The sequence below is a fragment of the Dreissena polymorpha genome, chromosome 9 (genome assembly GCF_020536995.1).
Source record: "Dreissena polymorpha isolate Duluth1 chromosome 9, UMN_Dpol_1.0, whole genome shotgun sequence".
NCBI lineage: Eukaryota > Metazoa > Mollusca > Bivalvia > Myida > Dreissenidae > Dreissena > Dreissena polymorpha.
In genome coordinates this window covers 86,233,830-86,250,834 of record NC_068363.1, presented here as the reverse complement: position 1 = coordinate 86,250,834, position 17,005 = coordinate 86,233,830, and the positions used below count along the sequence as shown (strand labels likewise).

The window sequence follows — 17,005 nt, the reverse complement described above, 5'->3', positions numbered from 1 at the left end:
GAAGATTGAGTTCACTAACAAAGGTGACCTAAGACAGGAAGATTGCATTCACTAACAACGGTTACCTAAGACATGAAGATTGAGTTCACAAAAATGGTGACCTAAGGCATGAAGATTGCTTTCACTAACAATGGTGACCTAAGACATGAAGATTGCATTCACTAACAATGGTGACTTAAGACATGAAGTTTGTTAACTAACAATGGTGACCTAAGACATGAAGATTGCGTTCACTAACAATGGTGACCCAAGGCATGAAGATTGTGTTCACTAACAGTGGTGACCTAAGGCATGAAGATTTCGTTCACTAACAATTGTGACCAAAGACATGAAGATTGTGTTAACTAACAATGGTGACCTAAGAAATGAAGATTTTGTTCACTAACAATGGTGACCTAAGACATGAAGATTGTGTTCAATAACAATTGTGACCTAAGGCATGAAGATTGCGTTCACTAACAATGGTGACCTAAGACGTGAAGATTGTGTTCACTAACAATGGTGACTTCAGACATGAAGATTACTTTAACAAACAATGGCGACCTAAGGCATGAAGATTGTGTTCACTAACAAAGGTGACCTAAGACATGAAGATTGTGTTCACTAACAATGGTGACCTAAGGCATGAAGATTGCGTTCACTAACAATGGTGACCTAAGACATGAAGATTGTGTTCACTAACAATGGTGACCTAAGACATGAAGATTGTGTTCACTAACAATGGTGCCCTAAGACATGAAGATTGTGTTCACTAACAAAGGTGACCTAAGACATGAAGATTTTGTTCACTAACAATGGTGACCTAAGACATGAAGATTGTGTTTACTAACAAAGGTGACCTAAGGCATGAAGATTGAGTTCACTAACAATGGTGACCTAAGGCATGAAGATTGCATTCACTAACAATGGTGACCTAAGACATGTAGAATGCGTTCACTCACAATGGTGATCTAAGACATGAAGATTGCATTAACTAACAAAAGTCGCCTAGGACATGAAGATATCAATAACTAAATGACTGAATGGTTGTGCAGCACTTATGCAGCACAAAAACGGTTGTCTAGTATGAGTAGAAAGCAAAACTTGTGCCGACTTATAATCAGTCAATATCACATCTATATACTTCCTATCAAGTTTTTTTTAAATCAGAGCAATTTTTAATGCATTATTTGGAAAATTAGGAAAAATGAAACTTCATAAACATTATCAGGAAATATTTTATCCCATTTTTATACAGACAATGGCGGTATAACACCTTGTGGAATAAACTTGCCTGTCTCCCACCTTGTTGAATATACCTGTCGCGTGCATTGACTACTTTTTTTCTTTACCACTCGGCACTGAATGATTTTTCATAAGAAATCTCTAGAGTCGAGAAAACTTTAGCTTCAAAATTATATGACCTTTAACCTTTAAATCTAGTCAAGGGACATAATTTTTCGCCATCCGTATAATGAATCAGCTGATTGATGCTGTCATAAAATTACATACTTATTGCGTCATTTTCCAAAAATATGTGATGTCATCTTCTGGTGTACACAAAACTAGTATGCGATGTCTGGGAATAAAATATTGGAGACGCAAATTTTTTCCATGTACATTTATCCTGGATGTAATTATAATATGAAGTGCATATTCTATGGACTACTTACCTTGGATGGAACCAGGGAGACGAGGGATTAAGATCTACATGTAGATCTAGCTTATTCGTGTTATTGATGTTCAGAATGAGCGAGCAAATTTGGATGTGAAATTGTGTGTGTATAACATATTGATGGGTGTGTATTTTGGTTCAGTAGTCTATTCGAATTGTTTTGCTTTTGGATGTAAGAAAACGTAAGGGTATTTTCTTTGATGAATAAACTTTGTCTTTGTTATTTTATCAAAGAAAGTCTATTCAGTAAGAACAAGAGCTTGTCACAGTACCAAATCACCGCCGAAATGTGTTTGCTTGTATGACAACATTTGTTTTAGAGAGTAGAATAATGTATGTAATAACAAATAAAGGGAGATAATTCATTATGCTCTGGACAAAAATTTACTTTGAAATTAAATAAAGATAGATAATTCAAACGCTAAGGTAGATATAGTTATGGTTGTTAGTCACTGCACTTCTCCTACTTGCCATCTGTTTATATTTCAAGTTTCAAGTAAATCCCTTCAGTAGATTGAGAGTAATGCTCTGGACAAAACTTTACTTTAAAATTATATAAAGGGGAGATAATTCAAAAACTAAGGTAGATAGAGTTATGGTTCTTGGTCACTGCACTTCTCCTAGTTGCCACCTGTTTATATTTCAAGTTTCAAGTAAATCCCTTTAGTAGATTTAGACTTATGCTCCGGACAAAAATTTACTTTAAAGTTATATAAAAGGGGAGATAATTAAAAAACTTAGGTAGATAGAGTTATGGTTCTTAGTCACTGCACTTTTCCTACTTGCCATCTGTTTATATTTCAAGTTTCAAGTAAATCCCTTCAGTAGATTTAGAGTTATGCTCCAGACAAAAATTTACTTTAAAATTCTATAAAAGGGGAGATAAATCAAAAACAAAGGTAGATAGAGTTGTGGTTCTTGGTCACTGCACTTCTCCTAGATGCCATCTATTTATATTTTAAGTTTCAAGTAAATCGCTTTAGTATATTTAGAGTTATGCTCCGGACAAAAATTTTCTTACAAGTTATATAAAAGGGGAGATAATTAAAAACTAAGGTAGATAGAGTTATGGTTCTTGGTCACTGCACTTCTCCTAGTTGCCATCTGTTTATATTCTTAGTTAAAATAGATTTGGAGTCATGCTCCGATCAAAGTTTCGGACGGACAGGACCAATTACTATATCCCTCCGAAAAGTTTTTCGGTGGGGATAATAACCCGTTTGCAACAAGTGTTTCAAAAATTAATAGAATTATGACGAATTATCTTGTGTTGGGTAACAAACTACATGATGTGAAGGCTTGATCTAGACGCCATAAAAATTAAAAAATAAGGAGAGTATAGTTCTTTTGATAATTTATGTTTAGAACAACTCTGTGTGTAAATCTACATGTACATGTATGTTGACATCAACATCATTTTGTCAGGAGCAATCGCTGCCATATTAGATTTTTATCATTTTCTTTCGAAAATAAAATGAATTATATTAAAGTTAAATCTTCTTTTCGCAGTCATAATGTGTTACAATTTGCATGCTGCATAAAATTAAATTGAGGCATATGGTGATTTTTTTTTCGTTTTACAGTTTGTGCGTGATTTTTTTAAGACTATTTTGCGTACCTGAACAAATACATTTATATCACTACGCATGGTTACATTTGTTATATTTTAAGCGCTTTTACGAATAAATTAAAATTATTGTAAAGGTTATGAGATCTATTTATGTTAAATGTCACGTTGAAAAAAAAAATCAAATGGGATAAATAGAATACTAGGATTAGCGTTGAATACAGAGAAGTTTATGTTGCTCGGCTCGAACACCGAAAGCGCTCGCCAAGGCTCCCGCTCCCAGCATTCTAAGCCTCGCAACATAAACTTCTCTGCATTCAACGCTAACCTAGTATTCTCTATGTTCTCACCATATGCTAGTTTATTAACGGAGAAAAGCTAGTACATTACAGGACAGTACATACCAAACAACACTTGACATAAACTAAAAAATGCTCGCTCGAAACTCGTATAACTACTAATGAAATCCAATAAAGCTTTGATTTTGTTTATTTAGTTAACAGTGCCAAGAAAAAACATTATCTTCATAAATTAGGCAATTTTGAAAAAAAAAATGCTATTGTTTGCGATTTTACATTTTTACATTTCTAATGCGGTTTGTACCTTGAGCAAGGCATCTGTGTGCTCGAGCAGCCAGCCAACCAGTACGTGACCTGCCTCATGATAGGCTATCACCTTCCTTTCAGGGATGGATACAGGATTGGACAGCTTTGGCTGACCTGGCAACAATCGAAATCGGTAAATATGAGCCTTGTTACGAGAAAACTGGCCTTAATGCATATGCGTAAAGTGTCATCCCAGATTAACCTTGCAGTCCACAGAGACTTATCAGGGATGACACTTTCTGCATAGACTGAATGTTTGTTATGAGGAAAAGTTCTGTTAAAAGCAGAAAATGTTGTCCGTGATTACCCTGTGCTACAGCATGGGCTCATATAGGTTGCAGGGCTATAGATAACTTTTGGGGTATATTGGGTAATTCACCCCCTGTTTTTGACAATAGGGTTTTTGTAAATTCAATAATTAGCAAAAAAATTCACACCCTACTTTGAGCTTAATTGGGTTTTTTAACACCGGTTTTAAACTCAATTGGGTAATTTAGGGAATGGCATATATAATATAATAAAAATCTACTAAGGTTACTATATTATTTATACAAATGGAATTCAAAAAGGTACCTGTACATAACAAGAAACAATTACTGAATTTCTGATCAAAGTTCATTCATTTTTGCGTTGAATAAGACCAAGTTCGTGAAAATCCCTGCACAATTGATGAAGTTATGGCTGTTCAAAGCGATGCACTCCGTTTTCAGGTCATTTTGAGATTTATACCTTGGAAATGAAAGTAGAAATCAGACAGGTCTACGAATAATTACAACAATACCCCAAAGATTGATAACCGCTGGAAAGACTGCCTTCTTTTCTTCATAGGACGGCATATGAACTATCGGGTACATTTGTGTACGCAAAATAACCAGTCTAAAAAATGTGCGGTGTTCGTTAGAATTGCGTTTCGTGATACAAGGTTTTTTAAGGGAATTACGTTATTAAATTTGTATAAGCGTTTTTGTACGCTTTATTTTGAATTTAATTACGTTTTTGGTCATTTTAATTGCGTAATAACGCAAATACGCTTGTTATCTATAGCTCTGAGGTTGACATTTTATGCACATGCATGAAGCCTAGTTTACCGGTATAACGCTCATTTATAAGAATGTATAGCTAAACAGCACCAATGAGTAAAAAACTGTGTATGGTACTATTCTGTGGAAGTGGATATTTCTGTTTATTGAAAGAATGGCTATTTAAATATAGGACTCCTCCCATTCAAAGCCATGTACAGAGACAGACTATAACTTGATTCCCTCATAAATTAAAAAGTAATAATTTGATTTAATTAGTGTATAAGCATGATCAATAACAACATGGTCCATATTTTCATTTTAAACGAAATGTGACAGCGAGCAGACATAGGACCAAGCTATAATATTTATAAAGGATCTAGCCTAATACAATGTTTCTCTAAAAAGTACTTTATGCAAAAGGATTCCATAGTAATTTGCATCACAAATTTCTCTTTGGAAATCAAAGTCATTTTGGATGACATAAAAAGCAAATATTTCAAACTCATGAAACACATTTATAGTTTGTAATGTATGTATTTATTTATTTTGACCTTGCGGTCAAGGATAACCCATGAAAGTGCAAGCACTTATTTCCAATGGGGTCCTTTGGTTTTTGCTGAAGAGACAGCAAGCAGAAGAGACAGTATTGGGATACAAGGAATCCGGGTGCGATACCCTAGCTCTTAGCGAATAGATACCTTGGTTCTTTTACGAGCTCAGTGTATAGCACCGATACACGCGAGAATTACCTGGGTTTCATACCAGTACATCTCTAGTTGGGTGGGAAACACTTGAAGCATTTCTGAAATGTCCAGTGCCCCGGCCAGGATTTGAACCGGGGACCTCTGGAATGGTAGACCAGAGTGTTACCACTCGACCACCGCACCACCTAATCACTTATTTAACTCATTATATTTAACTTTTGAACAAGACATTTACGAGACAATGCACTTTTAGGGCAAGAAGAATAAATTTTAAGTACGAACCTCAAAACTATGACTTCTATTATCTGTAAATTACTTTATTTATTTTCTTTGATATTTTGCATAACCTTTTTATTTAAAGAAATTTCAGTCATAAATGTGTATTCATAATGAGCTTTTTCAAAAATTCCACTTGCCCAAATATACAATCTACTACTTGAGCTACTGAAAAGTAAACAGGTTTGTGCATAGGGGAATACATACTTTTATTATTATTGATTATTTGTACTATTTAACCACAGAAACACGCGTTTTTCTTTGTTCTTTTTTACACTTGCCTGGGCGGACAACTAGATTAAAAAATAACTTGCCCTTACCCAACGTTTACTTGCAAGGGTCAATCAGACAACCGTTTATGTTGAGCCATGTTTTGCTTGTGATAATGAATGGGGTGAGTAAACCATGGGCTTAGATTTGTTAACCTGCTATAACTCTCTCGCAGGCGTAGTTTAAGTCAGATGCATGGACGTGTTTCTTCATCTCTCTGGCAGCATGGATGGCTGCCTCATTGCAAATGTTGGCTATGTCTGCACCTGTTAAACAGTCAAGCTTTCATATGAATGGCTAAGGGTATATTTCCAAAGCACATAACCTACTACCATAATTACTGATGTGTTTGAACACTCACATTTTTTGGACATCCTACTTTTTGGCCAAAATAATTATTTGTTGAACCAATGTATATTTTTCGGACAGCCACATTTTCACCTATAATGAATGACTCTAAATTTTCAAACAATAAATATTTATTTTATCATAATTCCAACCAGTTTGCATTAATACCGTTTCACCATGAACGTGTGTTTTTACAACAGGATTATGTTCATAAAACCAGTGGATTGTTAATAAAACTTTACTAAGTTTCCTCAAACTTGCACTTTTAGACTAAATGGAATGATGGTATGATGTTAATTATTGCCAATTATGATAATCTTGTGAACATTTGAGTGACAAATGCAACTTTTGAATGAAATTAAGATGAAAATTCAAGAACAGAAAAAAAAATATCATTGTTAAATCAATTGCAGATTTATATTAAACAGGATGTGTATCTTTCAACTTGATGGAGAGAAAATGCAGCTTTGATGTAAGATTATGTAAAAATAATTTGAATGCATGAAATGATTTTAAACAAGCAAATTTGTTGAATTGATATCCCCCGCCAATATGCTTCTTGACACAAAAGTGTACTATTTGACACTCAAAAAGCATTTTTTTCAAGATACAAAGGGCAATAACTCCTTTATTAACAGATAATGTACAATGCCATTTTGGTCAGCATCATTCTCTTATCCATATATATACTCATACCAAGTTTCAATGAAATCTGCCAAAGCACTTCCAAGAAATGGCTCCGGACACACAAAAAAGCATTTTTTCAAGATACAAAAGGCCATAACTCTGTTATTAACAGATTGTGTACAATGCCATTTGGCGTGCATTATCCTCTTATCCATATATACACATACCAAGTTTCAATGAAATCCGCCAATGCACTTCCAAGACATGGCTCCCAACGAACGGAAAGACGGACAACGCCAAAACAATATCCCTCCGCCTATGGCGGGGGATAATAAATTGCAAAGATTCATAGAATGGAATAAAAATTAAATAAATAATCAAATATTAAATCAAATATAGGGAATAGTATTTAGCAAGAACTGATCAAATCCATTCAGTAAAAACCATTATACAAAATTTGCATCATGACTACACATTTATCATTCTGTCTCTAAATATTCAGACACATGCATGCTGTGAAATTTGTAAGTATACAATTTCGCAGAAACTAAGTTTTTTTTAACATTTTTCATAGTCTGAAAACTTAATAGGTGTATACAATGTTATTATTGTTTTTGGATAGTACAGTAAAATAAGCAACAAGCCTACTTCGATCATAAATTAAACTTGTGCCCAGAATCTCACTTTTAATATCACATTTTATAAAGGATGATTTGTTAGTGACATAAGTAGCATTTCACTTGAGTCTATTCTGTAGTTTTAAGCGCACAAATGGGATGATAAATAACAATTGCAAGGGGGATTAATTGAATGGTGATGGTTACGTAACAGATGCCATTCATTCTCAATGTGAGCATTTCATATCACAGTTCATGTAGCATTATTTCCTAATGACCTTAAATGAAAACATGGAGATATTAACCTTATACTTCATTTCACAAATGGGTTAAGCTGTGTCTACTTTTTTCATAACTGTTATGTCTTCAAAATTAAATGGATAAGCAAATATGTGTTTTCTGGAAGATCAAGTGCTGCGATTGTAACCACTATTTTTTTATTTTCTTTTGTTTATTATTAAGTCTACGACTGGATTGGTAGATAAATTGTGCCTCGTTCTGGGGAAAAAGGTTTAAAGCAAGTGTGCAAAGTGTTGCTCAAGATTAGCTTGTGCAGTCCGGGACAAAACTTTCTACATATACTAGACTTTTGCGAAGAAGAGACTTGCTTCCAATGAAAAAATACAATCAAAGCAAAAAGTATCGTCCTTGATTAGCCTGTTCAGACTGCACAGGCTAACCAGGGACAAAACTATACGCACATGAATTAAAGCAGGTTTTCCCAGAACAAAGCTCAAATGTTTCTAAAAGAGAATGAAAATCGTTGCCATGATTACCACTCATTCTGGGCGTGAGCTGGGCGAGGCGGGGCGCCAGGGAGGACACAGGCAGGCTCAGTTTCAGCTTCCTCAGATACAGCTCAAACAGCTCCACACGTTCCTTCATTGTGGGAAGGTCTATGGTGATGTGCCGGTCAAACCTACCTGGACGCATTAATGCCTGAAACACGTTACCAGTAGTAAAGGAATGAGCCTCTTTTCTGGGAAAATTGGGCTTCAAGCATGTGCTTAAGATTTCGTCCTAGATAAGCCTGTGCAGTCTGCACTTATCACTTTAACTAAATATGTCTCTTGAAAACACTTCCCTTTTAACAAAAAAATTCAATTAAAGCAGAAAGCTTTGTTCCTGATTAACCTCCTATTCAGACTACACAGGCTAGTCTTGAGCAACACTTCATGCACATGCATTAAGTCTCGTCTCCACAGGGAGTCTATAATACATCAAGTGCCAGGTTTGACATTGTATCTGCTTTTAAAAGGCCCACTTTTATGTCTGGCCCTTTCATGGCCCTTATTACGTAGCAGAAAACCCCTGAAAGTGATATAAAACTGCAGTGTAAGGCTACAGATATGTCAGACAGCCATTTCACAGTACCTTATCAAGCGTGTCAGCCCTGTTGGTGGCTGCTATGACGATCACCCCCTGTGTGGTCTTCATTCCGTCCATCTCGGCCAGGAGCTGGTTCAGTGTCTGATCGGCGTCGGTCTCCGCCCCACTGGCACACAACAGAGAAACATTAACTCTTTCAGTGCTGGAACCAAATTTTTAAGGCCTTTGCAAACAGTTTAGATCCAGATGAGACGCCACAGAATGTGGCGTCTCATCAGGATCCAAACTGTTTGCTATTCTTATAATATTCTTTGAAACAAATCGAAGAAAATGCTAATTTTAGAAATTAAGCAGACAACATTTTAGCAGACGACAAATTTCCCAGCATGCAAAGGGTTAACAGCACCGTGTGATAAGTGCACCTTGCAAGCCTTTTTCTGCCAATTGTGGGAAAAATGTCATTTCGGTATTTGGAATATTTTTCCCCGAATAGTCCACTAATTTGGAAAATGTATTTAATATAACTCTTCACAAAAATTAAAATTATATGCACAAAAACATAAATATTATAGATATATACTTTGTTAAATGTTATTTAAATAAAATTGAGATATAATAATCCTAAGACACTTATTTCAAATACAAATTTATTGTTTTAAATTTGGATTGTTTTTCACATTTTGTTTTTTTTGTACCATTTCACTTTGGGAATCGGTCCACCAATTTTATTTCACTGATATTTCTCTGTAAACCACCGGAAGCATAAAATAAAATAGAATATATACCATACAGTGAAACAAGAGGGCAATCAGGCCCTAAGGCACTCACCTGAAAGCCAAAGGCACTAGACTATTCTGAAAAAAATGCAAGCTGATTCATGAAGATTATTTTGGACCAAAAAAGTGACTTTTAACATGTTTTTTTTAAATTGGACCTTGTGACCTAGTTTTTGAGCTCATATGACCCAGCTTCAATCTCTGGCAAAATTTCATTGGGACAAATGTTCTGACCAAGTTTCATGAAGATTGGCCAATAAATGTGGCTAATATAGTGTCAACAAGTTTTCACTAAAGCCATATAAGGACAACTGCCCCCCCCCCTGGCGGCCATGTTTTTCAACGAACCATAACCATTTTCAAACTCACTCGAGCTATTGTTAGAACAAATGTTCTGATCAAGTTTCATAAAGATTGGATTATAAATGTGACTTCTAGAGTGTTAACAAGGTTTTGTAGTAAATAGCCATTTAAGGAAAAATGCCACGCCCCCTTGCGGCCATGTTTTTTAACGGATCTCAACCATTTTTGAACTTAGCCCAGATATTATTAGTTCAAATATTCTGACCAAGTTTCATGAGCATTGGACCACAAATGTGACTTCTAGAGTGTTAACAAGGTTTTACCATACAGTAAAGCCATATAAGGAAAACTGCCCCGCCCCATGGCGGCATGTTTTTCATTCAACTGGAACCATTTTCGAGCTCGTTCAAGATATTATTGGGACACATGTTTTGACCAAGTTTCATGAAGATTGGACTAAAAATGTGACTTCTAGAGTGTTAACAAGGTTTTACTATAGCCATATAAGGAAAACTGCCATGCCCCCTGGCAGCCATGTTTTTCAACCAACCGGAACCATTTTCGAACTTGTCCAAGATATTATTGGGACACATGTTCTGACAAAGTTTCATGAAGATTGGACTAAAAATGTGACTTCTAGAGTGCTAACAAGGTTTTACTATAGCCATATAAGGAAAACTGCCACGCCCCCTAGTGGCCATGTTTTTCAACCAACCGGAACACATTTTTGAACTCGTCCAAGATATTATTGGGACACATGTTCTGACAAAGTTTCATGAAGATTGGACTAAAAATGTGACTTCAAGAGTGTTAACAAGGTTTTACTAAAGCCATATAAGGAAAACTGCCATGCCCCCTGGCAGCCATGTTTTTCTACCAACCGGAACCTTTTTCGAACTTGTCCAAGATATTATTAAGACACATGTTCTAACCAAGTTTTATGAAGATTGGACAATAAATGTGACCTTTACAGTGTTAACAAGGTTAATGTTGACGACACAAAACGCACGACGGACAAAAGGCGATCACAATACCTCACCATGAGCACGTTGTGCTCAGGTGAGCTAAAAATAGAATATAATTGTTATCTTACAAACCAATACATTACTCTTCTTTTTTCTGAAAATTTCAAAACAGATGCATTTTTTTCAAAAGGCAGGACAATGCCATGCAATGATTTGATTTAGATTGAAGCATCAGTCGAATCTTACGATCCAATATCTGAGGTCCCTGAAGCGCGTTTCTTCCCAATGGCATCCACCTCGTCAATAAATATGATACAGGGAGCATCCTCTCTCGCCTCTCTGAACAGCTTTCGCACTTTTGCTGCTCCCATACCTAAAATTAATTGAGCCACGTTCTAGATGAAATGGGCTCGCAGTTCGCACAGGCTTATCAGGGACAACAATGCACCTAAACTAAATTTGTATTTATTAGAGGCACCCTGCTAACAAAAAATTCCAGAAGAGAGGAAAGTGTCCATAAGTCCTCATCTTCACAAATTGTTAAGTATTGTACACACAAATGTGTGTCCGATCAGGTTAAAACTAGAAAAAAAATTCAGTTAATCATTATTTTCAGCCCAGTATACAAAGGATTCTGTGTTAGTCTATAATTGTTTTTAACTGGTTGACATACTGAAAGTTATTTCTCTCTGATTGCATATACACATTTGAATGGAACAAGCACAATTGTCTACATATGATAATGAATTGTGAATGCAACATGCATACTATATGTAAACAAGATCTTGGCCCTAGTTCGCTCACCTAAGAGGAGTCGGTTCATTTAATCTTTACCAAACCTCAAACTTGACCTAGATATTGTCCAGACAAACATCCTGGTCAAGTGTCATCATTATTGAACCAAAACTCTGACGTATGGAGTGTTTTTGTTTTTGTAAGATTTTACCTGGTGACCTATATTTTGAGTTGACCCCCCTTACCAAACATCAAACTTTGCTTACAAAAATAAATATTTTGACCAAGATTCATAAAATCTGAAACAAAATTGTGACCTCTAGAATTATGTATAATATAATGAAAATTTGGACAATCTAAGGGCAATAATTATGTGATTTTGCTCATTATCAAACTTGACTGAGATCTTTCAGCAACTTTCATAAAGAATGCTTGAGAAGTGTGAATGCTAGAGTGATTACAAACCAAATGTGGACAAACGGATGGCGGACAAAGACCAATTCAAAACCTCATCTGAGCAATCAGGTGAGCTAAAGTGTGTTTCACCAATCTGAGCCATTTTCCAACTTGTCCAAGAAATCAATAAAACCAATGTATTGACTAAGTTTCACAATGATTAAGCAAAAAATGAGACTTCTATAGTGTTCGATCACAAGGTTTCTCTCTAGTCACATAAGGAAAACTGCCCCCTAGCGGCAATGTTTTTTGACCGATCGGGACCATTTGCGAACTCATTTGAGATATATACAAAACCAATCATTTCACCAAGTTTCATGATGATTGGGCAAAAAATGTGACTTCCAGAGTGTTCACAAAGTTTTTTAACTATAAAAATATAAGAAAACTGCCCCCCCCCCCCCCCCCCCCCGGCAGCTATGTTATTCAACTGACCTGAACCATTTTTTAACTCAACTGTCGTATCAAGGAAACAAATGTTCTGACCAAATTTCATGAAAATTTGGCCAAAAATGTGACTTCTAGAGTGTTCACATGTTTTGACTATATACATATAGAGAAAAATGCTCCGCCCACTGGCGGCCATGTTTTTCACCGATCTGGACCATTTTCGAACTCTTCCGAGATATCAATAGTGATGATTGGGCAAAAATTGTGACTTCTAGTGAGTTTACAAGGTTTCTCTATAGCCAAATAAGGAAAACTGCCCGCCCACTGGCGGCCATGTTTTTCAATGGACCAGAACCACTTTTGAACTTAACCAACATATCATTAAGACAAACATTTTGACAAAGCTACATGAAGATTGGGCATGAAATGAGACTTCTACTGTGTTTACACGGTTTTTCTTTTTTTGTGACCTAGTGGCCTAGTTTTTGACCCAGCATGACCCAGTTTCCAACTCCACCAAGATATCATTGGGACAAATCTTCTGACCAAGTTTCATGAAGATCTGACAAAAAATGTGGCCTCTAGAGTGTTTACAAGGTATCCCTATAGCCAAATAAGAAAAACGGCCCCGCCCACTGGCGGCCATGTTTTTCAACAGACCAGAACCACTTTTGAACTCAACCAACATATCATTAAGACAAACATTTTGACAAAGTTTCATAAAGATCGGGCATAAAATGTGACTTCTACAGTGTTTACAAGGTTTTTCTTTTTTTGACCTAGTGACCTAGTTTTTGACCCGGCATGACCCAGTTTTAAACTTGACCGAGATATCATTGGAACCAAGCTTCTGACCAAGTTTCATGAAGATCGGAAAAGAACTGTGCCCTCTAGAAAATACACTGTATTATTATGAAAATATTAGTAGTCAAAGGGGAGTAACTCCCGTAAACTTAAATGCAATATTTAGAAGAGTTGTCTCGCATGTTACATGACCTTAATTCATGATTGTTTACAAGCCTTTTTACTATATAAATATTAGGAAAACTGCCCGTCCCCTTGGCAACCATGTTTTTCAACGGACCGGAACCATTTTCGAACTCAATTCTCATGTCAAGGAAAAATATGTTCTGACCAAATTATATGAAAATTGGGCCAAAAATGTGACTTCTAGAGTGTTCACATGTTTTCACTATAAACATATAGAGAAAAATGCCCTGCCCACTGGCGGCCATGTTTTTTCACCGATCTGGACCATTTTCGAACTTGCCTGAGAAATCAATAAAACCAATGTTTTGACCAACTTTCATGGTGATTGGGCAAAAATTGTAACGTTTAGAGTGTTTACAAGGTTTCTCTGTAGCCAAATAAGGAAAACTGCCCCGCCCACTGGCGGCCATGTTTTTTCAACGGACCGGAACCACTTTTGAACTCAACCAACATATCATTAAGACAAACATTTTGACAAAGTTACATGAAAGTTGGGCATGAAATGTGACTTCTACAGTGTTTACAAGTTTTTTACTTTTTTTGACCTAGTGACCTAGTTTTTGACCCGGCACGACCCAGTTTCGAAATCGACCGAGATTTCATTGGGACGAAACTTCTGACCAAGTTTCATGAAGATCGGACAATAAATGTGGCTTCTAGAGTGTTTACGAACAAATGTGGACGGACGGACCAAGGCCTTTTCACCAAACAGGTAAGATACTGTGAAACCATTTATTTTCGACAGCACAAAATTTCTTCATTTTTATAAAAATGACGATTTCGTCAGCACTTAAATTCGCCGATTACTGATTTTGAATTTTTTTTAAAATGCGTCAGTCAATATCCGATTTGTGTGTAATATATATTCGCGATCAATCGCAGTTGCAAAAAATCGTGGTACGAATGCGGGAACACACTTGAGAATCACTGCAGGAGGTGGGGCCTGTTTGTCACATGCCAATTAACTAGTCTTTTGTTATCAAGGGACAGTAATGTACCCTCTTAATGTATGCCATTCACACGTTCATTGTTATGATTAGCGGACAAGTGGGATCGAATAACTGTTAACGAGTGTACAACGAAGCCAATTGCCAATTAGTCTTATTCTATCAAATAGCAAATCAAACTAGTCACTTTTGTTTATTTTCTTGGGTATGTGTTCTAGTTGGTATGATTTTTATTAAAATGCTGTCAATACCGTTTAAAAACTGTTTGTGTTATACGACAGAGGTTCCAGATTGTTAAGTGTTTTTTTTTACAAATAAAATGCGTTTTTATTCTGATATCAACATGAAAATTATAAACTCTGTTGTGTGTTTGTTCTTAAAAAGTAAACTACCGGTATATAAATCAATAATGTCAATAATTTAAAAATAAATAAATTGATACATATAAAATAGTAATAAGTGTGGTTAAACGCAAACAATCAAACAACAAACAGCAACTAAAATATTCTTTATTAATTTGTGATAAATACGCATGTTGATCACACATCGTTATCTTTTCATTTGGTTTATTGTCTTTCATCGGCATTTGCTGTGTGATGGCTAATATGCAACACCCCTGAAAAACACAATGCACCTAATGGGTAATAAAGTTATAAACAATTAGCGCTAATTCATTACCATTCTACATAAACGAAGTCAACGCATTCGATACAGCTGTACTGCACACGCGTTTTAAAGAAGTGTAACGTGTCAGTTAAGTACCTTGTGTAATCAACATCCCTTTGTGTCAAAACCGGATTAATCTTGATTACGAAACAGCAGTGAATGTGTGCCATATTATGTTGGAATTTAATGCCTCATGTCTAAAGTAAAGTTTTGAAATATTGTTCAACTTAGTGTTTGTTTTTGTTCAAACATAGAGCATGATTGTTCGTTAGAATCTTAAATTCGCCGATCGGTCGACTGACGAAATTTATGAAAATTAATGCCTGACGATTAATAATGGTTTCACAGTAATTGTTTATCCTCATAAACAATACCCGATTTTGATTGGCCCAGCTCTTTCCCAATTGTAATTCAGCTGTGTAACTATAGACATTCCCACAGGCAAGTCCAAGACCTACCTCCAATCATCTTGAGAAATTCTGAGCCGGCAGCATAGTAGAATGGAACCCCACATTCTCCTGCCAATGCTTTCCCTAAAAGTGTTTTACCACATCCTGGCGGGCCCAACAAAAGGGCTCCCTTGGGCGTCCGCGCTCCTATCTCCTACAGAACAGAAACAACTCCAATGATCATAGCTGTATAAAAAACACTGTTTTATTATCAGGGCTTTTTTGCCTGTCTTTGTGAACTGACCATGGCTCCCCTCAATATGTTGAAAAAAATGAGTTGCAAACTTTTCCAAATTGTGAACATTAGAGTCGCAAACTTCTCAAAGTTGTGAAAAATGAGTCACAAACTCTAACAAAATGTGCAAATTTGAGCCCCAAACTTCTCAAAACTGTGAAAAACGGCCATTTTCTAAGATGGAAAAACCTGTAATAGCAAACCATCATACCTATTATTTAAATTTCTTAATTGTTACCGGTACATATGAGAGTCAATATGCACAATTCAAATCAAACAATAACAGATTATTTTTCATATAAAAACATTAAGGTTTCCAAAACGAGCTTTGAGAATACAGAATACATCTACTGATAATTTAGACCACATACAAAATCAGTTAAAAAGGTGATAACATGCCTACATTTATATATATATTACTGTTAATGTTCACTAATTAAACTGACAACTCACTATATTTGCATTTTTTCTTTTTTAAACTGACAATATTTTTAATGTGCACTTGAAAAAATAACAATATTTCCATGTTCACTTCTTAAATTGACAATATTTGCATTTTCACTTATTAAATTTACAATATTTCCATGTTGAATTATAACAAGAAATGTGTTTGTCAGAAACACAATGACCTCTTCTGCGCTGCTTTGAAGCCATATATTTGACCTTTGACCTTGAAGGATGACCTCGACCTTTCACCACTCAAAATGTGCAGCTCCATGAGATACACATGCATGCCAAATATCAAGTTGCTATCTGAAGCGACATAGAAGTTATGAGCATTTTTGAAACCTAAACGCGATACCTAAACAAAAAAGTGTGACGGAAGTACAGACGGACAGAGAGACGGACGGTCCGATCACTATGTGCCCTCCTTCAGGCGCATAAAAAACAGACAATATTTGCATGTTCACTTATTAAAGTCACAATATTTGAATGTTCACTTATTAAATTGACAATATTTGCATGATGACTTATTAAATAGACAAATTCACAATATGTGCATGCTCACTTATTTAATTGACAATATTTGCATGTTCACCGTGTAAAATTACAATATTAGCATGTTCACTTATA

The 17,005-nt window shown here is 35.7% G+C and overlaps 1 protein-coding gene across 2 annotated transcripts in view; it reads right to left on the bottom strand.

Annotated features, from left to right (window-relative positions):
* Window positions 1-17,005, bottom strand: part of LOC127843628 (paraplegin-like) — a 298,425-nt gene that overhangs the window by 256,227 nt on the left and 25,193 nt on the right. The window contains exons 10-15 of one of the 2 annotated variants that reach the window (XM_052373324.1): window positions 15,706-15,850; window positions 11,310-11,436; window positions 9,065-9,185; window positions 8,467-8,629; window positions 6,254-6,364; window positions 3,825-3,940 (exon numbers count right to left, since the gene is read on the bottom strand). The exons of the other annotated variant lie outside the window; for it this stretch is intronic. Of the exons in view, the coding sequence (XP_052229284.1) occupies window positions 3,825-3,940; window positions 6,254-6,364; window positions 8,467-8,629; window positions 9,065-9,185; window positions 11,310-11,436; window positions 15,706-15,850 (783 nt within the window). The remainder of the gene's footprint in view (window positions 1-3,824; window positions 3,941-6,253; window positions 6,365-8,466; window positions 8,630-9,064; window positions 9,186-11,309; window positions 11,437-15,705; window positions 15,851-17,005) is intronic. 2 annotated transcript variants of the gene reach the window in all.